At 36.1% G+C, this 26,976-nt stretch overlaps 1 protein-coding gene and 1 pseudogene across 1 annotated transcript in view; both read right to left on the reverse strand.

The window, feature by feature from the left end:
• SHOC1 (shortage in chiasmata 1) overlaps positions 1-26,410 on the reverse strand; it is a 63,634-nt gene extending 37,224 nt beyond the window's left edge. The window contains 7 exon segments of the mRNA XM_045840835.1: positions 321-468; positions 1,826-1,937; positions 2,141-2,306; positions 11,104-11,288; positions 18,396-18,483; positions 24,010-24,133; positions 26,366-26,410. Of these exon segments, the coding sequence (XP_045696791.1) occupies positions 321-468; positions 1,826-1,937; positions 2,141-2,306; positions 11,104-11,288; positions 18,396-18,483; positions 24,010-24,133; positions 26,366-26,410 (868 nt within the window).
• LOC123819830 lies at positions 7,365-10,699 on the reverse strand (annotated as a pseudogene).
• Positions 26,411-26,976: the final 566 nt, after the last annotated feature.

Consider the following 26,976-nt stretch of genomic DNA (forward strand, 5'->3'; position numbering starts at 1 on the left):
TCTTTAAAACTCTAGAGGTTCAGAAAAAAGTTTAATGAACAAGAATTTTTATAAGAAACATTATTAAATAGTTTTTATAAGTAATAAGTTTTTAAAAAGGTTTTATTTATTTATTTAGAGAGAGAGGAAGGGAGGGAGAAAGAGAAACATCAATGTGTGGTTGCCTCTCACATGGCCCACACTGGGGACCTGGCCTGTAACCCAGGCCTGTGCCCTGACTCGGAGTCGAACTGGCGACACTTTGTTTCACAGCCTGAGCTCAATCCACTGAGCTACACCAGCCAGGGCTATAAGTAATAATTTTTTAAATTAAGTCTTACCTCTTTTGAAAAGCTTTTCATTCTCATCTTCATAATTTATTACTTCTGGCATCAAATTTAATAACTCCTTCAATTCTGAAAATGATGGAATATCAACTTCTTGTTTGAAGGTTGGAGGTACTACTTCCCAGTCAAGCAAAAATAACGGCTGAGATAATATATAATTTAAAAACGTTTTTAGTTAGGTTTTCCAAATAAAGATTTCTGAATTCATAAACAGACATGTTTGTTTAATTGGTATACCAAATTTTAAACTAAACCCACCCTCAAAAAATTTAATGCTATGCATATATTTAAAAAATGGAGGTACAGCAGCCAAAAATATATTATGCTACATAATAAGCAATGTTCTGAGTAATGTCCTTTATGGACACTGATTACATGAGTGATGTACAATATCCCTAGATGCAGAAATATCTTCTTTTAGGTTAATAAACTTTTAAAATTCTAAGTTAAAAACCATCACTAGAGCAGATGAGAAGTGGTGAATGAGGAGAAATGAAAAGGGGGAGATGGAATGGAATGGATTTTTACTGCACTCCCTGGAATGTTTCCCTTTCATTCCTACAGAACTGAATTCCTCAACTCTCAAAGTTAATGGGCGAGCAAGAGGGGAAATGGAGTAAAGGAGTTAATAGGTAAATTAATATTTTTACCATATCTGTTAACATTTTTAATTGTAAGGAGACCCTTTAAATGCCTTAAGACTTCTATATCTGTATCTGTATATCTTTATCTATAACTACTCTATATCTATATTTCCTTTGAATGTTTTAAGAAAAACCCCAAATATAAAACATTTGCAGTTTGAAAAAAATGTTTAAAGTAATTTTGTAAATGCATCTAATCTACCTGGGTCTAGTTTTTTTAGCTTATTACTGTGAAAAGTAATTCACGCTCTCAACTGCTAGAATTCTTTACATGCAATACTAACATCATACAATACCTTTGTGTGCAATTGGAACTGTATACTAAAACAGAGGGACTGCCTTTGAAAAGACTGACCTTTAATGTATAAAGATGCTATCTTCCTTATTAATCACTGGCAGCACCTAAAATGTATGCTCAGACCATCCTTATTCTTTCAATGAAATCAGCTCAAGTATATATTTCAAGTGTATAACTCACAAATAAACATTTTTACCTCCAGTCTCCAATTTTTAAATAGAAAATGGTCACTTAATGTCCACACGATCACTTAATGTCCTATACCAGGTTCAATGATTAAAATGATTGGGAGAGGTTTTAAAATTCCCTATAACTGGGCTGGACACCAAACCCATTAAATCAGAATGTATCTGGGTAGAACCCAGGCTTCAGTATTATATTAAAATTACCCAAGTAATTCCAATGTATTGCCAAGGTTTAGAACCACTATCTTAGAAGTAAATTTAATGTCTAAGCTGACACGCTTTCAACCCATTATCAAGTCAAGATATATTACTAATTTTGTTAAAGTATGCTTTACCACTTTTATAAACATTACTGAAAGCAGGTACTATAGCTTCATTTAAACCTACCGTATCTTCTAGCTCCTCCCGACAAAAGTTCTCTTTAGCTATGTAAAAATCTTCTTTCATAAGATCTTTCAAATCTCCTTGGTAAGAGAAACATTCCCTTAACAAAAAATAAAACATTAAATTAGTGCTTACTAATAGCAACTTGCACACTAAATGCAGCCAATAAAACTACACAATGATTAAAATTAGAATTAAAGTAGAATACTGATAAGATATTATTATTGGTAATATCTAGACCTATAAGTATAAAGAGAATATTTTCTCCTTTTAAAATATTTACAACATTGGGCGATTAAGTACCCGAAAAAATTAGCTTCTTTGAAGATCTGTTCTTTGAAGTCTAAAGGGGGGTCTTCTAGCAAAAATGGTTTTATCTTACTCAACAAAGTACGCGATGTTGGTAGATGACTTTTATAGGCAGTCAAATTATCTGCAAAAAGTATTTCTTCATGATCAAATAACAAATCTGAAAAGAAATAAGACATATAAAAGAATAAAATCTGAAAGTTATACAAAAGGATCTAGACACTATCGAGCCATTAGATAATGCTGGAGTTTTCAAATACATTTTTAATTCTTTAGCTCTTCCTTGTACTACACATATAAAACAGATAAATAGTAGTGGTAAATAGTAAAAGCTCAATAAATTTTAATATCATTTAGTACACTGAGTAGTAACTAAATATCCTGAGAGTTATAATGACATAATTTTTCAACAAAAATTAATCAGTAGAGGGAAATCTCTTGTGGTCTTATACTTCAAAATAGCCAACAGTAGCCTAGACAAATTGTAAAGAAATAATAGCATTTGACTTTTGATGACTATAGTCTTTTCTTCTCTGCAAGGTCTCTTAAGGTCTCCAATTTATCCCCAGAGACTCTGACATAGCAAATGGAGATGGTCTGCAAGGGCTACAAGTGAGACTAGCTTTGATTCACTCTTTTTTTAAATTTTAATTATTGTTCAAGTACAGTTTCTGCCCCCCCCACCCCCGCCCAGCCCTCCCTACCTCCCTCCCATTTCCATCTACTCGGCCCTGTTATTGTCCATGTGTACTTTATACTTGTTTCTGCAAACCCTTCACCCTTTTCCCTTGAAATTCCCTCCCCTCTCCCCTCTGGTCACCGTCAGCCTCTTACTTAAATATGTTGCTATAAAATTAGGTACAGTGAAAGATATAGAGCAAAGGATCTACTTGAGAAGTATAATATATGTTACATATTAGGAAACACTACAACTAACAGTTAATTCCTAGAATAAATTTCTCCTCTCTATCCCCATCCTACCATGTTTGGGTTACTTTAGAATCTTAGCTAATTGCAGCAGGGCTTTAAGAGTTTCTGAAACCAAGGGAAGAAATGTAAAACCTGGACCCATTCCTCAACTACCTCAGAAAGCCAAGCTCCCAAAAGCAAAAGACACCTTGAAGGGAAGCAATGGTCTCTTGTTCTGGGCAGTGGTATTTCAGTTAAGTATTGATAATATTAGAATGGTATCAGAGAGGGATAGCATGGAGTGATGCCTCCAATGACCCATTGGTATGTATACACTTAATAAATATGTAATGTACAGCAGCCGGGACCATCTCAACGGTGGAATTTCCAGGTCAATACAAATGAACCATCTTTAAATTTTCTCAGATATGCCCTGTTTAGATATGGAACTCATGGCTAGTTTTCTTAGTGTGTAAGGGGAAGCTCTGGACCACAAGATTGTCAGGAACTTAACAGGTTCAGATAAACAATCTCTTAGGAGGCTAGTTTATATAACAAGCTCTCCTCTGACACATCAAGTTAGCAGCAGGCAAAGGGATGGTCCTGGCTGCTGTACATTGCATATTTTGAGACAACTGTACTTGAAGAACAATGAAATAAAAAATAAAAGTTAAAAAGACAGTTCATTTGTACATTCATTCTGTAAATATTAATGAAGTTATATTAATAGTAAAAACCCAAACAGCATTTGTTTGTATCCCCATTTTCACATTTCATTTTTAAACTCAGGCCCTCTACTCATTTCCCTTCCTATAGGCTCCTCTTGGTATTATTACTGGGAGTCCATCTGGACATTCTTATTTTCCAACCACGCTTTTTAGATTAAGCCATTAGATGGCAGCATAACACCGCAATTAATGTTCTTTATAACTACAAAAGTAGTTTGTTTTTAACCAAGGGTACTATTTCCTTATATTCTTTTTAAAATTTAATCTTTATTGTATTTTTTCCATTACCATTTAGTCCCCTTATAACCCTTCCCCCTAGCAATCACCACACTGTTGTTCATGTCCATGAGTCCTTTTCCTTTTTGCTCAGTCCTTCCATCCCCTAACCTCCCCCTACCCAGCTATCATCCTGTTCTCTATCTATGTATATGGGTCTGTCCCCATTTTCCCTGTGAGTTCACTTGTTCATTAGATTCCACATATGAGTGAAACCATATGGTATTTATCTTTCTTTGACTGGCTTATTTCACTTAGCATAAAGTTCTTCAGGCCCATCCACACTGTCCCAGAGGGTGAAATTTCCTTTTTTTTTTTTCAGTTGAATAGTATTCCATTGTGTAAATGGCCCATAGTAGTTTTATCCACTCATCTATTGATGGACATTTGGGCTACTTTCATATCTTGGCGATTATAAATAACCCTGCAATGAACATAGGGGTGCTTATGTTCTTTTAAATTAGTGTTTATATTTCCTCTGGATATATTATTCCCAGAAGTGGGATTGCTGGGTCAAAAGGCAGTTCCATTTTTAATTTTTTGAGGAAATCCCATACTGCTTTCCACAGTGGCTGCACCAGTCTGCATTCCCACCAACAGTGCAAAAGTGTTCTTCTCCTTTACCCACATCCTTGCCAGCACTTATTGTTTGTTGATTTATTGATGATAGCCATTCTGACAGGTGTGAGATGGTATCTCATTGTGGTTTTAGTTTGCTTTTCTCTGATGATTAGTGACATTGAGCATCTGTTCATATGTCTATTGGCCATCTGTATTTCCTCCTTGGAGAAGTGTCTATTTAGATCCTTTGCCCATTTTTTAATTGGGTTGTTTGGGTTTTTTTGGTATTGAGATTTGTAAGTACTTTATAAACTTTGGATATTAGCCCCTCATCAGATGTATCAGTGAACATGTTCTTCCATTCTGTGGGTTGCCAAGAAACTACTAGAACTAATAAATAAATTCAACAAAGTAGCAGGGTACAAAATTAATATCCAGAAATCAGTTGCACTTTTATATGCTAATAATGAACTAACATAAAGAGAAATTAAGAAAACAATACCATTCACAATTGCTCCAAAAAGAATAAAATACCTAGGAATAAACCTAATCAAGGATGTAAAAGATCTATAGTCAGAAAATTATGACACTGAAGAAAGAAATTGGAGAAGATACAAATTAAGTGGAAGCATGTATCATGTTCATGGATAGGAAGAATTAACATCATAAAATATACATACTACCCTAAGCAATGTATAGATTCAATGTAATTCCTATCGAGATTCCAAGGACATATTTCACAGATATAGAACAAATCTTTCAAAAATTTATCTGGAACCACAAAAGGCCCTGGATAGCAACAGCAATCCTGAGAAAGAAGAACAAATTTGAAGGAATCACGCTACCTAATATCAAACTATATTACAAGGTCATAGTAATCAAAATAGCCTGCTAGTGGCATAAAAACAGACACATAGATCAAATGGAACATTATAGAGAGCCCAGAAATAAACCCACATCTTTATAGTCAATTAATATTCGACAGAGGAAGCAAGCACATATAGTGAGCTAAAGATAGTTTATTAAACAAATGGTGTTGGGAAAATTGGACATATACATGCAGAAAAATAAAACTAGGCCACCTTCTAGACCACAAGAATAAATTCAAAGACTTAAATGTTAGACCTCAAACCATAAAAATCCTAGAAGAAAATACAGACAGCAATTCTTGGACATGGCTCATAGCAATTTTTTAAATCAAATATAGCTCCCCAGGCCAGGGAAACAAAATAAAAAATAAACAAATGCGGCTACATCAAACTAAAATTTTTTGTACAGCAAAGGAAATCTACTTCCTTATATTCTTATGGCTATACAGCCTTCCCTGGAGCTCTGACTTTATTACTTCTATTATATGTACCAGCACAAATATGGGGAGACTATTTTCCTCTATTGTAGAGGAATGTTAAACTATTTCAAGGAAAGAAAATTTTGCCAGTTAACTGTGAAAAGAAGCAGAAAAAAAAGAGGTCTACTAATAGAAAAGAAGACAGGTTTATTCTTTGCAGAAGATACCTGAAAAAAACAAGATAACTAAATAAAAACAAATGAAGTTCCCTAAGGTGCTGGTCAAAATTATAAAATCAATGGTTTTCAAATATATATAAAAACTGAGTTTAAAAAATAATGGAAAAATTCATTATGGCTACAAATATACAAATATTGAGTAACAAACATAACAAAAATGTGCAAAAAGTATATGGAGGAACCATTTAATGAGGATAATTTTTTAAAAAACCTTAAAAGGCAAGATAAACCCTTTCATGGCTTAAAAAAACTAAAGTAAAAATTCTAAGAAGTCCCAATAACATTAAATTTCTCAAGAGGTCTGTTTTGGAACTTAGAAAAGTGGTTATAAAGTAAATCTGGAAGATTATAGATATGAAAGTATGGAAAAATAAAAAGGAGACTATTAATACATGTTATAATTATATTAGACAGCTAAAACTGTATGATACTGACACAATAACAGGCAAATCAAAGAATATAATAGAAAATCCAGAAAAAATCTCTAACGTGGAGAAAAAACTTGGCATATGATGTAAGCGGCATTTCTAATCATTGGGAAAGAAAAAAATATTCCATAATGATATTGGGACAATTGCCAAAACATTTGGAAAAATATTTCTTATTCTTATTTTTATTGTTTGAATCAAAAGCAGGATTTATTTTTCTACCAAATCCCCAGTCCATGTTCCAGCCAATGGATGAAGGGTAAATCAAACCCCACATAGACTCTTAGTAAAAACAATTATACTTTCTACAAGAAAAAAAAGTTCTGCTTAAAAAAAGTTACTAGGCATTTGGGAGACAAAAAAATTTCACATTATCGAATGGGCTGTGCTCTCCTTTATATATTCAAGTGTCCCCTCTCTGTGCGGCTGCACTAACAGTCCTATCTTCATGTCAGTCTGGTTAATAACCTAGTACCATGGAATGCTTCCAAATTATACCAGCTCCAAGAACAGCTGAAAAGATCTGAATCAAATTCTTCAAACCTGGAGTGCCTACTATTTGCTGGGCATAGACTGGGTACTGGGCAGTGGTTCTGCTGGTTTGGAGAAACATCAATAATCCTGGAGGTGAGTTTTCCTCCCAAGCGGCAGGAGGGTGCGTGCTGGGGATTAAGGGAACAAATTTCTCCTCTGCTTCCACCACCAGGGACAGGTATGGGACTCAGGCCCTGGAAGTAGATGCTGTGTGTATTCTGAGAGGTGCTGCCATGGAAGAACCAAGAGCAGTTTCTAAACACCTGAGGAATTTGTTCCACCATCCACATAGTGATCTATCTCCAAGGAGCTCTCGGTCACATGGCCAATGTATGAAATCTTCACTGAAGTTCTCCTGAAGATGACTATGTTGTACACCTGGATATTGGGCAATATGCAGAAGTACACAGGAAAATGATCCTCCCATCTCTGCCTGCATGGTAAAATTGACCAGTTGCTTGCTCTGAGATGAAATGAGGGAGCTATTAGTTGTCACATGTGACTCAACCACCATGTTCATTTACTGAACTCGGTTGGGCAGGCTGGTCACGGCCACAGAGAAGTTGGAATTCCTGATTTTCAGGGTGGCCTTGACAGTGAGGATTACAAGGGAGTCCTGATTATTAAATGTGACTTTCATCACTCTGATGCCGTCATCATCCACAAGGACTGAATGTGGAAACAGGAAGAAAGTCACCAAACCAAATTCCAGGAGACAGAGCAGGACAGAGAGGAGGACATACTGTTTAGTTCTCTGAGGGTGCAATCTCTAATCACTGTGAGGGATCAAAGCCACCAACTCATTTACTTGCTCTGTTGGAATGTAGTCTGTCCCTTGGCACGTGAGACACGTGATGCTGTCACACCTGGTGAATGCCACATATGGGAGCTGGGCAATGGCTTCTTCCTGCTCCCGTTCATCCAGTGTATTCTCTTTCATCTTTCTTTCACTTGTAGGAAAAAAGGTGAGCAGAGGTGGAATGCTGGGACCCCGTGGCAGAGATGTGCCACCTGTGTCATGTCCTGCTTCTAGGGTCCTTAGAGCTGCCCCTCTTATTCTTAGTTTTAAACTTAAACCAAAATCTTAAAGAAAACAAGAATAAATATTTATCTAATTCAAGGAAGAATTTTTTAAGTATAAAAGCAATGAAAGAAACCATAAAGGAAAAGAAAACATTGGCAGGACTGGTTAAATTCAAAGTAAACAGATTTGGAGTTATTGATATCTTTCATATATAAAGATAAAATATAAGAATAGAAAAATGACAAAGAGAATCATTTCACAAAATAAAAATGTGTAAATGGCCACTAAGCTCCAGTGGTTTTTAAAGTGCAAGTAAAAAAATACTATATTTTTCTGATCATATTATATAAATATATTACTACAACATCAATAGTAATATACCTAGTAATTATAAGGTTGGTGTGAACAGGGTATTCTCATATCATGCTAGTGAACATATAGGTAAAAAAATACTTATATCAAATAATTCCTTTTCCAAGCATTCACCTTAATGAAATAATTGGAAATGAAACATACATTCATGTACACATTTGAACTTAAAAACATTAGTGTTCTCAAGTGTATGAATCATAAATGAGGCTAAAACCTTCAGTCATTAATGGAAACATACAATAAAAATTTTTCTTAAAAGAAAAAAAATTACCACAAGAAAACTTCAGTCATTAAAAATCATGCTTTTGAAGAAAACTTAAGTATACAGTGAAATGTTCCCAAGATAACATTAATATTTTAAAATAAGGTAATGCATACATAACATGATCACCATAGTAAAACAATTTATGTTTAGATTATAGGACTATAAGTTTTTAGTAGATGGACACTCTGTAAAGATGTAGATAATAGCTGTAGAAAAACATTAGTAAAAGTCAATCCTCATTCATGATCAAAGTCTCTCAGCAAACTCAGAACAAAAGGAAGCTTCCTCAACCCAATAAAGTAAATTCTCTAACATTTCACCATTGAGAATGATGTAAACATTGAAAATGAGTCATCCTTTAAAATGACATAAACAATGAAATGGTATTTACATCATTTTTAATGCCAAAACATTAAAACATTTCCTTTTCTGTAAGAAACAAGACAAGGATAGCAACTGCCATTGCTTCTGGAGGTCCCAGTCAGCACAATGAGATAAAAAAAGATATAAATGTTGTGAAGGAAGAAACAGATGGCCAATGAAATCACTATCTCAAAGAGATATCTGTATTCCCATGTTCTCTTGCAGCATTATAAATAATGGCCCATGTATGGGAACAACCTAAGTGTCTGTTGACAGATATGGATAAAGAAAATGTGGTGTATATATACACAAGGGAATAATGTTCAGCCTTAAAAAGAAGGAGATCTAATGAAACAAGATCCAAACAAAATACAGGATATGAATAATTCATATGCATTTTAAAAATATTTCTTTATTTTTCGATTACAGTTGACATTCAATATTATATTAGTTTCATGTGTATAGCATAGTGGTTAGACATTTACATAACTCACAAAATAACCCTCCCCCACTATAAGTCTAGTACCCACATGGCACCATACATAGTCAACATTATTGACTCTAGGCAAATATATGGATATATTTACATCCTGTATACTTTACATCCCCATGACTTTTTGTAACTGCTCATTTGCACTCAGTCCCTTCACCTTTTCTACCCAGCCCCCTAACCTCCCTTCCATCTGGCAACTATCAGTTTGTCCTCTGTATCTATGAATCTGTTGTTTTGGGAAACTCAAGCATATTTTCATTCAGTGAATTGTAATGAAGATTCTGATTCTAGTGGAAGGGGACAACAGATATTATTAAATTTGCCAACAGTAGCTTCTAGTTTGCCACATTAAAAATAATAGCTATATTTGGGTAGCCTGTTTTTTGTTTTTTTACAAACCATCTCTTTATGTGTGTGTGTGTGTATAAAATTTGACCCACATAAAATTTTTATAAGAAATTAGAAGAATAAATAAAATGAAATTATAGAAGAAAATTGAAAACCATGAAATTTTTAGTAACTGTCCCAAACTTGGACAACTTTTTAAGGGTGGAGTTGGACAATGAAAATCTTCTAATTCCAAATTTAGACTCTTCCTACTATATCATGCTCTGAAGTTTAGTCTTTAATGCAATTGCTCTATCTCTCTTTTGAAACTATAGGAAGGATTTAACTCTTTATATATCATCACATACCTATTTGCCAACACTAAAAATTTATACACAATATATGTTATCTATATAAAATAGCAACAAAAGAATCAATTTATTTTTCATGCTCAATCTATGGCATATCTTAAATGATAATAGCAGCTATATAACAGAGCCTTATGTTTTTTTATTTTAGCAATTATATAACAGAGTCTTAAATTTTTTTTTATTTAAAAAGGGGCTAGGCAGTTATACATACAAGAAAGGTAATTCTTAGAAAGTTTTTATAAGGTGGTAAGAATTCCACACCCTCTAGTAGTATGAAATATTTGAAATATATTTTGGATAAAATATTTAATTATTGCTTATGGTTAATTTTTAAAAACTGGACAAATTTCCTGACCTAATACTGAAATTAGCCATCTCTACTTTGAATTGTGATTTTACATGAGGGAGAAAAATTGAAAATCTTTAGGGTATTTTTGAAAATGAAATATAAGCACCACTTAATAATATACTAATTTAATGTTACACCAGATTGCTTTGTCATCAGATCCGTACACAGGTGCTGTGAGCAACTGTGATCAAATCTCTGAGGCTATTCTGATGCCCAACACATTTAAACTCCAAAAACCTAATTTACAATAAGGGGATTAATATAAAAGAGAAAAATATTTCTCTAATGTGGCAAAGCTTAGGAATTATAACTCTGTTGTAGGTGAGTATCTTTAATAAAATAAAAAATTAAATCTAGTAAAACAAACTCACTGGAATAAAACTGTATATTAGTAAAAAATGTTTTATAAAAATGGAAATAAATGTTTTACCTTGGATCTCTCCTGGAAATTCTGGCCATTTTCCTGAACATCTAATAGGTGTAAAGACTTCACTGTAGTCCATATAAGCATGCAAGCTGGCTTCCTCGAATTCATTTTGGGAGTTTGGATTTGAACTTGGAACAATTTCTTCAAATTCACAGTTAATCTGAGTCACCATTCCTGTAATTGTTTTTCTATGACATTATAAAATTACTGATTTTGCATATGTCCTATTTTAAAACATCTTTATTAACAAATAGCATGTATTCACTGTAGAAAAAATACCAAATTCCAACAAATACAGAGAAAAATTACAATAGCCCCACCACTCAAGAAATGAATTGAAAAATTATGTATTTTTAAAATTATTTTGAATATTTTTAAACCAAAGTTAATTCATGTACATAGTATTCTGTAACCTGTTCTCTGCTAAATAATAAAGCGAGTACATTTACATGTCAATTAATGTACATTCACTTCATTTTTGAATGGATGAACAGGATCCTACTGTTAATAAATTATTATTTATTGAACTAGTTTCCTTTTGATGAAAATTTAAATTTGTTGTGATTGTTTGCTATTATAATGCAAGGAATATCTTTGTGTACTTGTCCACTTGTTTTATCAAGGTACTTTTCCTGGGGGGTGGTGCCAGGGGCTGTGAGCAACAGGGAGGGTGCAGGATAAGGGCAGCCATGGCTGCAGCTCTGCCGCAGGGAGGATACTGAGAAAGTATGAGTCATGCAGCACTGCAGTCAAGTGCCAGACCTGCTGCAGGGTCCATGGCCAGGACCACTAGCCAGCTGACTTCCAGTCAAGATGGAAGTGTAGGTAAACATGCTTTGCCTCCTCGCACAGCTACAGAAAAAAAATTACAACTAAACTACAAAACACATATCACCCAGAACCATCAGACAATCAAGCAGTATGGAAGTCTGACAACCAAGGATTTCAAGAAGCCACATTCATCCAGAAGGGTAGGAGGAGTGGAGACTCGGAGAGAGGTGGAGAGGCCTGGAGCCACAGAGTAAAGGAGAGGCAGCTGAGCAGGCAGTCCACGTTCACATGTGGTAGATAAAAATTGCAAGGGATACCTCTGAAGCAAGGGATCCCGACCCCAAACCAGACCACCCAGCAGCCCAGGGTTCCAGCACCAGAAATATAAATCCCCATAACTACTGCCTGTAAAAACCAGTGGCAGCTGGGGCAGCAGAGGAAACTGTCAATTCTCAACAGACTCCTTTTAAAGGGCCTGCACAGATTTAGGACTTATGCAGACCCACCCGCTCTGGAATTCAGCACCAGGGTAACAGCCGAAAGGCCACAAGTGGCATACAGTGAGATAAGTAAAGTGACTGGAAACAGGGCAAATGCTGGGAGACAGCTTCTTCCTGGGCAAAACTCCAGAAGCCAGGCAAATGGAGTCCCCTCTGTGAGCCATCCCCCCACACTGAGCCACAAAGCATTGAAATGGGTTGCCCTGCCCTAGCAATCACCTAAGGCTGTGCCCCACACAATTTCCAGGTACACTTTTCTACAATAGGCCACGCTACTAAGACAGGGAGTCAAACCAGCTCCACCTAATACACAGAAACAAACACAGGGAGGCTGCCCAACTGAGGAGACAAAGAAATACGGCCCAAATGAAAAACCAGAACAAAACCAGAAAAAAAACTAAATGAAATGGAGATAACCAACCCATCAGTGCAGAGTTCAAAACATTGGTTATCAGGATGCTCAAAGAACTCATTGGGTACTACAACAGCATAAAAAAGACCTAGGCACAAATGAAGGTTACATTAAGTGAAATAAAGAAAAATCTACATGAAATCAACAGTGGAAGGGATGAAGCCAAGAATCAAATTAATGATTTCTAATATAAAGAAGAAGAAAGCATTTAATCAGAACAGTAAGAACAAAAAAGAATTAAAAAACACAAGGAGACTAAGAAGCCTCTGGGACAGAGGACAATTCCAAATGTACCAATATCCAAATCACAGGGGTGCCAGAAGGAAAAGAAGAACAAGAAATTGAAAACTTATTTGAAAAAAATAATGAAAGAAAACTTCCTTAATTTGGTGAAGGAAACAGACATGCAAGTCCAGGAAGCACAAATAAGTTGGACCCAAAGAGGACCACACCAAGACACATCATAATTAAAATGCCTAGGGTTAAAGATAAAGAATCTTAAAAGCAGTAAGAGAAAAGGAGAGTTACCTACAAAGGAGTTCTGATAAGACTGTCAGCTGATTTCTCAAAAGAAACTCTGCATGCTAGGAGGGACTGGCAAGATGTATTCAAAGTGATGAAAAGCAAGAACCTACAACCTAGATTAGCCTATCCAACAAAGCTATCATTTAAAATTGAAAGGCACATAAAGTGTTTCCCAGACAAGGTAAAGCTAAAGGAGTTCATCATCACCAAGCCATTATTACATAAAATGTTAAAGGGAATTATTTAAGAAAAAGAAGATAAAAACTATGAACATTAAAAATGGCAACAAATTCACAACTATCAACATCTGAATCTAAAAAAGCAAGCTAAGCAAACAACCAGAACAGGAACATAGATATGAAGATCACTTGGAGGATTATAAACTAGGAGCAGGACGGGGAGAACGGTGGAAAAGACACAGGGATTAAGAAGCATATATTGGTAGGCACAAAATAGACAGGGGGATATTAAGAATGGTAGAGGAAATGGAGAACCCAAGGAGCTTATATGCACAACCCATGGACATGAACTAAGGTGGGAGAGCGGGGTGGTGGGGAGGATTGCTGAATGGAATGGGGCTATTGGGCAGAGAGGGGCAAAGGGGGAAAAATTGGGACAACTGTAATAGCATAATCAATAAAATATATATTTTTAAAATATATAATTTTCCTAAAAATGGAAATGATGAGGTTAAAAGTACATAGATTCTTAGACTCTGCCATGCATCGCCCATGTGCTGTATAATCCATGTCTGCTTTTCTATATTATTATCCAGCCTTTTATATTCTGTTCTTCAATCTCAGAGGCTGATCTCTAAGAACCTACTAAACTAGCCCTCTAGTTTCTGGTTGGGTTCAGCCAGGAGATCAAAGGTGGGGAGAGACACAGGATATAAATGCTTCCTTCCTAGTCTACAGTTTGTAAGTGGCTTCATTCTTTTATAAAGTTATATCTTTCATCATACAGCCCTTCTCCATAGCTGAAGTTCTTAACTGGGTTGTTACTGCTAAGTCCACTTACTCATTCAAGCTTAGGGTGTTGATAACTTCCTGCTGTTGCTAGTCTGGGCACTTTTTTTTTTTTGGCTCCTTTGACCTTTCCCATACCTTGCTCATTTCCTAATTGGTTTAGGAAATGGGCAAGGTTGTCTATACAATTGGGATATTGAACTCACAAGAGATCTTTCCAATGAATTTCCCAGCAGATAAAATATTATTGGCATTTTGGCTGCACATCCTAATACATCTTTTTTCCCTGATATCCTAAAATAGTTTAGCCTTAATAATTCCCTATACAGACTTAAATAACCAAAATCAATATAATTTCCCAATGTAACTGGAGGAGAAAATGAATATGCCATATTTTAAAAATCATAAATGTAAAAATCTCTCAAGTTTCTGCTTTACTCTTGAAGAAAATATAAGGTACAAGAAAAAATCACCTCAATTCACTCAGGTCCATATTACTCATAAGAGCATTGACCTTTTTTGTGTTGATGAAAGTGCTTTAAAATTGATTGTGAGGATGGTTGCACAACTCTGTGAATACTAAAAACTATTAAATTGGACATTTAAAAAAGTGAGTTACATGAATATAAATTATATCTCTATAAAGCTGTTACATAAACCAAACCAAACAAAAAAGTATAGGGTCTGCTGTCATACAGATTGGAACTTCAAGGGCTGAATAATAGCTCCAACTATTGACTGGCTGCATGACCATGGGCAAGTTACTTAATCTGTCTTACTTTCATAATAATATTGGAATAGTAATACTGATCTCATGTAGTTGTTATGAGGCACATAAGAAGTAAATATATGTGCAACATCCTACATTCAACTGTATTCATCTGAATGCAACAAGACTCAGAGGAACAGAGAATATAAATATTGGTATACGTTCTTCCTCTTGCTCTATTTGGCCATTTGTTCTGTCCTAGAAGCTAGGAAGCTTACTGAATGGTTCTCCCAGATCTTTTTGCATTTTGCCCTTGTCTCCATAATTCAATAGCCTCAACCCTTCCTTTAGCCTGTCCATCAAGGTATCTTCCTTTATTTCAAAGTCCTAGATTTACTCTAGTATGTACTTCTTAGAAATTTAACATGTCTTTTTACTTATGCTGATGATTTTTAAAGAAAATTAGGATAGGTATTATTTTTTGTTAGTGCCCTTTTGCAGGTTGCATAGCTTTGACTACGGAATCTAATTTTCCTGTATGCCCTGTTATTTTTATTGTGCAATCTTGTAGAACACAAAGTTTTTTAAGAACACATGGCAGAAAAATGCCCATATTGTTAAAACACAATATGCCAACAAATTAGTAAAAGTAAAAGACTTGAGGTCTTAGAATCAATATTAAGAAGTAACAGCCCTGACCAGTATGGCTCAGGTGGTTGGGTGTTATCCTCCAAACCAAAAGGCTGCTGGTTCGGTCCCCAGTTGGGGCACATAAGATCGTGTTTTTCTCTCACATTCATGTTTCTCTCACTCTCTTTCTCCCTCCATTCCCTTCTGTCTAAAAATAAAATCTTTTTTAAAAAAAGAGTGCCTGGAATTGAAATCTATAAAACAAAAAAGATTGACCAGGCAATGAATATTAAAAAAAGAAGTAACAAAGCCCTGACTGGTGTGGTTCAGTGGGCTGCACATCATTCAGCAAACTGAAAGGTTGCCAGTATGATTCCCTGCGAGGGCACATGCCTGGGTTGTGGGCCAGGTCCCTGGTTGGGGGCACGTGTGAGAGGCAACTGACCAATGTTTCTCTCTCACATTGGTGTTTCTCTCCATCTCTTTCTCCCTCTGTCTAAAAGTAAATACGTATAATCTTGAAAAAAAGAAATAACAAAAGTAGAAACAAGAAACAAAGACAGGTGAGACAGAGAGAAAAAGCAAGATTTAGGAAATCTAGGTAGTGCTAATGATCAGGATGTTTGTTCTTAAGTTCCATTAGGTATCAAAACTGCAGTGGCTCCTGAATAATTCAAAATTAAACTTGATTATGGGAAATCTCTGTACCTCTTGCTCAATTTTGCTGTTAACAAAATATAGTATAAAAAAACAAAGTCTATTGAAAAATTAAATTTTACTGCCTGAAACAAAACCAAAATTAATAGTGGCTTAAACACACACAAAAAGTCTGGAGGTTCAAAGTTCATGGCTAGTAAGGCAGTTCCACAATTTGTCAGGGATTCAGGTGCCTTTTCATCTACTCTGCCATGCTTAGATTGAGTTCTCATCAGTATAGTCCAAGGTGGTTGCTGGAACCAGTCATTACATCTGTATTCAAGCATCAGGAAGGAGAGAAAAAACATGCTATTTCTTCTTAAGGACACTTCCCAGAAATTACATAAGCCTCTTTTGCTTTTGTCCCATTGGGAAGAACTTACCACATGGCAACGTTTGGCCAACGGGAGGTTGGGAAATGTAAATCTTATTCTAGGTGGTGCTATAGATTAAACCTGCTTTGCCTTGGACTTTAAGTATATTGATGCTGCAAAATGAATGGAAGGTCAGATGTGATAGGGTATCCATTCCTGTAGGGCCTCTCATTTCTCTCATACATGAACCTTTGGTTTGAGCCAAGGTAGCCTGATCACTGCTTTTGTTAAGTACTTATTGCATACTCCTGCCTCTGGGCTTTCAGACACGCTCTTTCCTTTGCCTGAAATGTTTTCTTTCAAGTAGTTTTTTCCTTCAATGTCCAGCTCTAGCTCAATTTCTTATAAATGCACAGCCCTACCAATCTAACTCATACAGTGAAAAGAGATCTTAGAGATCGTCTTGTATCTTGTTACTCAAAGTAGATTCTTAGACCAGCAGCAGCATCAGCACACCTTGGAGCATATTAGAAGTGCAGAATCTCCAATACAAATGACTGAATCAGAATCATAATTTTTAATAAGATCCTCAAGTGATTTATATTGCATTAAAGTTTGAGAAGCACTAACCCATCATCATTATACTGACAGAGAAAGTGAGAGTTAGATAAAATGATTTGTCAAGTAGTACTTGAGTTTTCAAATCAAGACTTGAAATCCACATCCTTTAATTCACAATGCTACAGGTATAGCTCTTTTCACTATACCTGTCTACTTACTCACTGCTTGGGAGTTCAGTCATGTAACAGATACTTTGCATTAGTGCTATGCGTTGTGATCTTATGATGGTTATCTTACATTATCATTTAATTATCTTATCAGTTTTTTGTATGTTTATATATTCTCTTCCTAGCCTAATGTTTAAATTCTTAGATGATGGAAATGGTATATGGGGCTTCTCTGTATTTAGAGTCTAGACACATTTAAAATGGTTCTTTCCTTCAAGTGCAACTAAGGAAAACTTAAATTACTAAAATTTGAAAATGTGAATAATAACTAAATCCTTCTTGGGTCTGATCAGCACTCTTTGCATGTATCGAAGCAATAGAGTAAATTATTTACATTTGCACTGAAATCTCTAATTTGCATCTACATTAACAATGTTGAACACATTAGATGCTCTCTTATTATGCTCTGTGTTCCCATTTCTCTCATTGTACTTCCCAGACTGTATTGTAATTATTTATAAATTTCTATTTCATATTTTCTTGTGTTTGTGAGTAGAGGCTGTCTTATTCATTTTTGTATTCTGTATCCGGCACTCAGGATGCTATGTAGTAAATATCTGATGAATGATCAAGCTAATAAAAAAATAACATTTAACAAACTATATTAGAAAATAGTCTTAAATCTGCATTTATACTATAGTGGAAAAAACTGATTTTAATATAAAGGCCTCTCTATGGACACTTTCTACAAAAAGTTTACTTACTGAATAAAAGCATAATAACATTTTCTTTATTTCTGTATGTCTTTTGTAACACAAATGCATTGAGAATAGTTAGTTTATGATAAACGAGGAAAAGATAAAAAGAGGATGTAAATCACTTATATTAACCTATCTTTTGTGGTCAGATTAAGGTTTTTTTCTTCAGATGAAAAACAATCTGTGAGGATATAAAGGAAAGGATCTTCTCTTTTTAGTTGCCTGGAGAACTTCCTGTTTATCCTCTGGAAGTAAAAGGGAAATCTGAGGTAAAGGACACTTACTTCTCGAGGAAGTCTTCCACATGGAGGCTTGCTTTCCATTGATCCAAGATTGAGCTGTCTGTCATTCCCCGAACTGAAACAGCTGAGACTAGAAAGGAGCATGGTTAACATTAGCTTCTAGAATTTTCTTTTACACTTAATACAAGGAAGCCAAACATTCAACTTTTACATTATGATGCTACCTTTATTTTCCATAATGCAATTTTCCCGAAGTTATACCAGATTTCAAATATTTAAGTAATTATTCTCATTAATACAATTCCTCCTTTAATAACCCATCTACAGTCAGAACAATATCACCTGAACATCCTATCCTCATTTTTACAGCCTCCCCTTGGAGGCTGGGTTACACAGCACTACCATCCCAGAGAGTGTTCTTCGACAGCTCGCATGATTCCTCACAGAGCCTTTATTAGCCATTCCAACTCACTCTAATACACGCCCCTTGAAAGGCTATAATGTTGTCAGTAGCACTCCCTCTGGTACCTAATCATATACAGTCATATATTTAAAATGTATGTATCTATATTTTTGCCCCAAATTAGACCCTTGGTGCCTTAAGGAGAGGAGCCATGTCATATACTAGTGTCAGAAGAAGCAACTGAGTGAAGAGTCAAATGACTTGTATTTTACCATGTGTGTTCCTTCTTACTAGTTTTACTACCTTGAACAAATCACTTAACATCTGAGCACATGCCTCACTGAAAAAATATGAAAGTTTACTAAACATCTTTTATGTAGAATCACCCTGCCTGGATTTTAATATGTGTACTGCTACTTATTAACTGTATGATCTTGGGCAAATCACTTAACCTCTTTGTACCTCAGTTTCCTTATCTACAAATTAAGAATAATAATGGCCCGTTCATAGTGTTGGTATAAATATTAAATGTGAAGAGACATGTAAATTGCTTAGAACACTACCTGACATATTGTAAGAGCCTAATACATCTTGGGCGTTATTGTTATCATTGTTTTTAAGAAGATGAAAAGGAAAATAAGTAGGAAGAAATTATAAACTCATTTTCTCCTTTTGTACTTCTAGAGGAGCAGTCGGATGAAAGCTACTCCAACATGATTGAGACCTGCCATCCCCCGACCCTTCCATTTTTACAGTCTTCATCCTCCCTCATGTCCTCACCTTCTTTCTCAGACAATGTAGGTCCCATGGCCATCCCATTACCACTTCCTTACAAAAACTCTTCTGTTGCCCCTCCTTCTCTTGTATTAATTTAGGAAAACCCCTACTCTCCACTTAGTGTAAGTACACTAGAACAGCTGAAAATTATTGGGAAAAAATTATCCAGCCATGCTGAATGAACTCATTATGACTATAAATTTCAAAAGGGCATCCAACACTGACAGATGATAATATTACACCTTCCTAACAAAATTGGCTTTCTCATTTTTGAAGACAACTATTTAACACTTTTCCCTCCTCAAATTTTCAATACTCATCTTCCTACCCTCTGTCAGTGTATGGCCTTGCCTCCACATAGGACATTGACATAAACCAAAAACCACCTGATCTTTCATCACCAATTCTACCATCTCATTGGCTTAAGTACCTTCAAACCCTATCTTTCTATCCATCACAATGGGAGAACTATCCTAGCGTCTATCTAGTACCATCTTCTCCACCTGTGCTCTTGATACTGTTACAGAACACAACAAGGGGGGCCTGAGACAATATACTATTATTGAAAGAAGGCCCTGGGTCCGTTATGTCCGCCGCCAGAGGAAAGACGTCTCTCAATGCCAGAGATTCGTGAAAAGGAAAGGAAATGTTTATTTAATGCTATACAGACTTCAAGTAGTGACCTAATGTCTTTATCAAAAATCCTAAAGTCCCTTAAAACACCCACAAACAGACACAGTCCTTCCTTCCTTCCCCCTTTGCCCAGTCCAGAGTACCGTATCTCAGGAAAGGAAACAGAAGTCCACGGCTCAGGCAGTCTTCTGGTTCTTCCCAGTTAGTGCTCCCTCTTGGCTGGGAGACCTCCCTGGGTTCCCGGCACCCTCGGCTGAGTCGCCAGGATCTCTGCCTAAACCAGGTGGTGGTTCCCCTTCTAAAGCTGTGGGGGTCCCTGATCTGTCCAGGCCTCGTGATTCTCCCTCTCAGGGCTGCGGGAGTCTCCACTCTGTCAAGGCTGCGTGGTTCTCTCTCCTAAAGCAGCATGGTTCTCCCCTTCTAAAGCTGCGGGAGTCTCCACTCTGTCAAGGCCGCGTGGTTCTCTCCTAATGGCCGCCACATCTGGGTTTTAAATCCCCGCGGCCAATCTTCCTCTGCAGCCTCATTTCCGACTCCTCCCACACTCGGCTTCACTTGCCAGAATACATATCCTTCCAGCTTTACTGGGCTGCCATCGTGAGTCTGGGCAGGTGTGGCCCATGTCCTAGAGCCAATCTTCTCCGAGCTCCCACGCAGGTGCTGTAGCTTAGGGGATCTGCCCCCAGTCACGTCTTGGTGGGGAAGTTACTTCCATTCCCCTGGCTCAGAGATGATCGCAGCTATTTAACATATCTAAGCGACCAGCCAAAGGCTACAGATATGTTAAATGACCACACCAGAGCTTAGCTGCAAGGCTGTTGCTATGCAAAACAGCTCTCAATGGTCCTGCTCCATTTGTCCCTTCCCCCAACCCACACCCTGGGGGGGGGGGTTTGGAGACATCTTAAGATCTCCTGGACACCTTAAGTTCTGGACCTCATTTCAAATGCCCATTTGGGGTCCCCCCTCTTGGCTGCACCCTGTAACAATACTATCCCTTTTTTATTATTATCCTTTTTCTTGCATGCATCATCATTTTTTCTCTTTTTACCAAGACTATTACCACTGGCAAACAAACATTTATAGGCTCTTTCCTCATCATATAAATTTTTTAAAAATTATACATCAACAACAAAACTCTTTATCTCATTTCTCCCTTAAGCTAATGCCTCATTTTTCTATTTTCCTTCATAGCAAAATTGTTCAAAACAGTTGTCTATTCCACTTCTCATTCTCTTTTCAATATACTCTACTTAAGTTTTCTTACCCACTACTCTAGTGAAGTCTCTCTTACCAAAGTCATCAATGCCCTACATTTAGTCAAACTAAAGGTCAACTCACTATCCTTATCTTACTTGACCTTTTAACAGGGACAAAAACTTTTGACTACTTCTCCCTTCTTGAAACACTTTCTCTTTTAGAATTCTATGATACCACACTCATTTGGGTTTCCTATCTCACTTGTCTTCTTAGGTGGTTCCTCCTTCTTTGTTTGCCTTTTAATTATTGGAGTTTTCCAAGGCTCTGTCCTAGGCTCTCAGCTCTGTCTATACCCATGCTTTCAGTGACTCCATCCAGCTCCAGGACTTTATATGCAATTTACACATCAATGACTCCTATTTGAAGCTCCAGCTGTGCTCGATATGAATATAAACAATTGCCTTCTTGATGACTCCATTTAGACGCCTATAGGCATTTTAACCCGGCCAAAGCAGATCTACTGATTCCAGCCAAAAACTGGCTTCCTGGGCAGCCTTTTCCTATCTTGGAAAATAGCACTGCCACCCACCCAGTTACTCAGGTCTAAATCCTAGAAGAAATTTTTCATTCTTCTATTTTTTTTAACCCTCTCACTGTTGGCTGCACCTCTAAAATAATCCCAGTTTTAACCACTTCTCACATCTCCATTATTATAAGACTAGTCTAAGCCCCACCATCTTTTATGTAGAATGTAGATTCACCTAACAGTCTAGATTCTGAACTATTACAAAAGCTTCCAGATCGACTTTCCTGTCTTCTACTCTTGCCTCCCAGCCACTACCCCTTCTATCCTCTAGACAGCCAGAATAATTTTTCTAAAGTATAAATCAGGTTATGTCACTCCCTGTCCTAAAACTGTCCATTGACTTACCACCTTAGCCATATTATGGCCTTCAAATCTTTCTATCTGTCAGAAACTGCCTAGTTCTCACATCTCCACCTTTTCATGAACCAGTCACAATGGCCTAATTTTCTGACCCTTACACAAATCAAATTTATTTCTGAGTCAGGCACTTTGCATTTACTTGAAAGGCTTCTCCCCCATATCTTTTTGTGATTGTTTCCTTCTCATTATTCAGGTCTCAACTCAAATGTCCACCTCTACATAGAATTCCTTCTATAATCATCAGAACTAGTGTTGGGAACTGCCCTGCCTGGTATCAGAAGCTGTAACCCCGCCAAGGCTAAGGCTGAGGGAGTGACCTTGGGCCATAAGTCAGCAAGGAGACAAAAGCTTATCTCCCTGGCAGGAGCGCTGCTTCTGCTGCTTCATTCATAACTGAACCCCAAAGCTTGGTTGGTTAGCCAATGACGGGTAAGATTCCCCAAGGGGGGAATGACCTAAGACAGGCACCATCACATGGGAGGCCCCCAAGAAAGGACTTTGGGGGCTACAGCAAAAGGGGGTGATGGACCCTCGCTCTTCGGCTTTGACATAGCCTGAATCCTCATCGTCTGGGAGAAAATCTCCTTGTCTCTTGGTTGCCTCACTTCCCTTGCTCCACCTAAGCCTGAAACAATGACAGGGTGGTGCAGCTCTGTGCTGAAAAGGGCGGGTTCCCTGGGTGATCAGGCCTAAGAAAAAATATGTAAAATCCTGTGAAACCTGCTTTGTTTAGAATGCTCTCAGTTGAATGATAAGGGTCCAAGGAAGAAGTTTGTTCCTTAAAGTCTTACAGCTCTTTGACCCTGACTCAAAATAGACCCTCAGAGTTCCTTGTTACCTATCGTTTGATCCTTACATCCTAGCAATGAGTAATGACCTTTTACCTGAATTCTTATTCAAATGAAACCAATAAAAGGCCTCTCCGGAGGGGGAACCACACACTCTCCCCACCTGGGAGGGTGGCCCTGCTGTTCCTATTCCCCCACAGGACCTGGTTGTCTCTGTGTATGTTTTTCTCACGTGTTGACGGACATCCGTGGCCAAGATGGATACTGCAGGCCGGGATCCATCCACAAACTAGCACTCCTCACTTCTAAAATTTCATATCACATCACTCTATTATGTCTTCTCTATACATTTATCAATAACGGGTATTAGTTTATGGATTTAGTGGCTTTACTGCTACATCCTTCTTACCAGTCTGAAAACCCACTGAGGGCAGGGACTATTTCTATGTCTTGTTAGTAACTGTGTCCTTAGCACCTGAAACAGTGCGTGATACATTATATCTGCTAAATAAATGTTATTAGCTGACTTGACTTGTCCATGGAGCCTACCTCTTTCCTAAGTCAATGACATGATTAAAGCAAATGATGATATTTTGTACATATACATTTTAAAATAATGTTATATTCAGTGTATCATTACAATTTAAAGTAGCCCTCCAACAGTTGAGCAAGACCCTTTTATAATATAATAAGTGTTTACAATGTTAAAATAGTTTAAGACTTCATCATCTACCAATCTTTCATTTGTTCTGTTCATATCTAGTATAAGTTTTTCAATTCCTTATTTTGTCACATAAATAAATAAATGCAATGGGTTTTATTTAATGAGAAAAGCACTACATTTTCTTAATTTACTGTGCTAAACTCTACAATAATTTTTAAAGTAGATTTTTAAGAAATAAAACATACCTCTTGTCCATGGCCTCCTATATGTATTATCAATAACTTGTACATGATAATTTCCATCTTGATATAAACATGAAGGGATTCGAAGAAATAAAGTATCTCTGCAAAACTTCTTTCTAACTACATTCTATGTAAGAAAGTAGGATTATAAAATCTGTTAATATGTTTAACAGATTTAACATATTTATCTATCAATATTCAGAATATTAAAATTCTCTCTTCTTTTAAATTTATATATTTTTATTTAAAGGTAATATATACTCATTATAAATATCACGTAACATAGAACCACATGCTGAGAAAATCAAGGTCCAAATCAATATCGGTAACAGTTCAGTGTATTTTCCTACAGACCATTTTTTTTCTAAGTTAGGCCAAAATGTGTGCGCATGTGTGTTTAACAAAAATGGGATCACATCATGTATATACCATTTAACAATGTGCTTTTGTTTTTCACTTAGCATAATATAGCTGTCTTAACCTTTGTTTTCTATGTCTTTTCATTATTTCACTTATGACAACTATCAAATGTGATTCTATTTTTTAAAAATCTAACAAATAAAACTATTTCTTTAGAAGACTGTTAAATCAGTTAAGCAAATTTGTAATTCTATCCTGCCTTCACCTTCTAGCTTCATCTCTCATTACTCTCTAATACTAACGGTTCTCTTTAAATAGACTTGTCTCCTTACTACCTCCCTTAACATTGAGCAGTCAGTTCCTTATTGACGCCATGGTCTACAGTGTGCCCCTGAAAAATGCCCCACTATTCTTCTTTAACTATCAAAATCCTAATCATTTTTCAAGGCTTGTCTTGAGCACTAGCTCCTTTATGAAATTGTCCCTCAGTGACTCTCAACTTCCCACAGAGTTCATTATTTTAGGAACTTGGACAAACAGTAGTTTCCTGCATTATTTCCCAAGAGTTTTATGTTTGCTGAAGGTGTGATAACATATTAAATAAGAGATCCTCATTATCCAAAAATAAAGGGTACAAAGAAAAGCTCAGTTGAAGTAATTTATATAAAATGAGAACCAAAGGTTCACAGTAAGAAGGAAAAATAATGATTGATACTTTATTTAAAAAAATAAAGTTATTATAATAGTTTTGTCATAATTTCCCCACAAACATATTACATGATAATATGTATATTACACATTAGTTTACCTTTGATCATAAAGAAGATATTTTTAGAAAATATTCGAGGATTTAATCAAATGTTTCCAAGGCATCTCTGACTTCTTTAATATTCAAATCATTTTCTGCCTCTTGTTTATTAACTAATCTAATTTTACAAGATCATCATTTGATAATAGCTTTACCTGTTATTTCAGTAGTTATTCAACACTGTTTTTGTAAAATTTACAAAAACCTGCACTTTTTGCAAGGTTTGTCATTGATTAGTATCATACTTGTACTGTATTGGGGGTATGGTACACAAACAAGAAACTGAGATATTATGGCAAAGGTAAAAGTTTGAGGATGCTTGAGTATAGACCAATTTTGCAAGCGGCCAATATATTCACAAATATATTTGTGTAACAATGACTTCTCGTTCCCTACCATATATGTTATAAGGACACATTTGCCTTCTCATTTATGAGGGAATAATAAAAACTGAAGATGCCTTTATGTATTTATTTTCTGTATAATGTAACAAAGGTTTAGTCATATTGGAGTAATTTATTTTAGTTTTATTTATAACCTAAAACTAAAATTTAATGTGTTGATTAAGATCACGAGAACAGTGAACTGTTGTATGAGAAGTACACCAATTAGTTCTTAACAATGTGCTTGGCTGGCTAGACTATTAGCTTTGTACAAGCAATTCAACTTCTGTAGATATCAGTTTCCTAAACTGTAAAATTGTAAAACCTTTGCACTAGTATCTACTAGTAAAGAAGCAGTTGGAATGATCAAATGACAGACTCCATCACAAGAGCAAATGATCAAATGATATAACCCATCAAACAAACAAAGTACCTGGCCCGCAGTAAGTGGTCAATGCATGTTGTCACTGTTATTTTATCATAAAGATAACTAAGATTGTTTTTCCCCATACTCCTTACAATAAAGATTACTCAAGATTATTCATGAGAGCAGCCCAAACTTGCCAAGAGTTTCAATTTGTTCCCTAAGAGCTTTAAATTCATATTAAATTGTCCATTATTTCCCTCCCAGGCTGGCATTTTTAAGCTATATTAAAAGTAGGAAGTAACTTTAAATGAATCTGAAAGCAACTAGACAAAGGATGAATACAAGGACAAGTGTAAAATGATCATAATCATATAATGACGATAGCAACACTTTTCATATCACAATTGTTAGTAAATAGATGGTGGTCCAGTAACACCCTACCTCATATAAATAGTCTATCGCACAATATTTGAATGCTGAAAACATATCTTCTTCCTTTGAAAGCAATGCAAGTTTCAACAGCTGGGAAAATAAAAATTAAATGTTGGTAAAATAGCAAAGCCAGGGGCAGAAATATCATTCTTAATCACAAAACTTTGGTTCACTCATTTTAAAAAAGGCTCTGGATGATCAACAAAATTAACTACGAACATAACACTTATTAAAGATTTATATCTAATATGTAATAATATATGTCGATATAAAATTACTCATACACGTTTCATATTGTGGAATCCACACAACTTCCAGTTGAGGGATTGAAATATATTTAACATAATCATTTTGTTGCAAAAGAGGCTCGAGTTTGCAAAACCAGCACAGTGGTTTTCTCAGGACAACTATTTAATTTATTTTTATTTTTACTTTACTTCATTTTAGAGAGGGTAAGGGGGGTGGGGGAGAGGGAGAGAAACACAGGTGTGAGGGAGAAACATGCAGCAGCTGCCTTCCCCGGCCCCCCACCAGGGGTGGAGCCTGCAACCTCGGCCTGTCCCTGACTGTGTTACAAACTCATAGCGTCTCTTTCCTCTGCAACTTAATTTCCTTACATT

The sequence above is a fragment of the Phyllostomus hastatus genome, unplaced genomic scaffold (genome assembly GCF_019186645.2).
Source record: "Phyllostomus hastatus isolate PE091 unplaced genomic scaffold, TTU_PhHast_1.1 phas_contig_34, whole genome shotgun sequence".
Taxonomy (NCBI): Eukaryota; Metazoa; Chordata; class Mammalia; order Chiroptera; family Phyllostomidae; genus Phyllostomus; species Phyllostomus hastatus.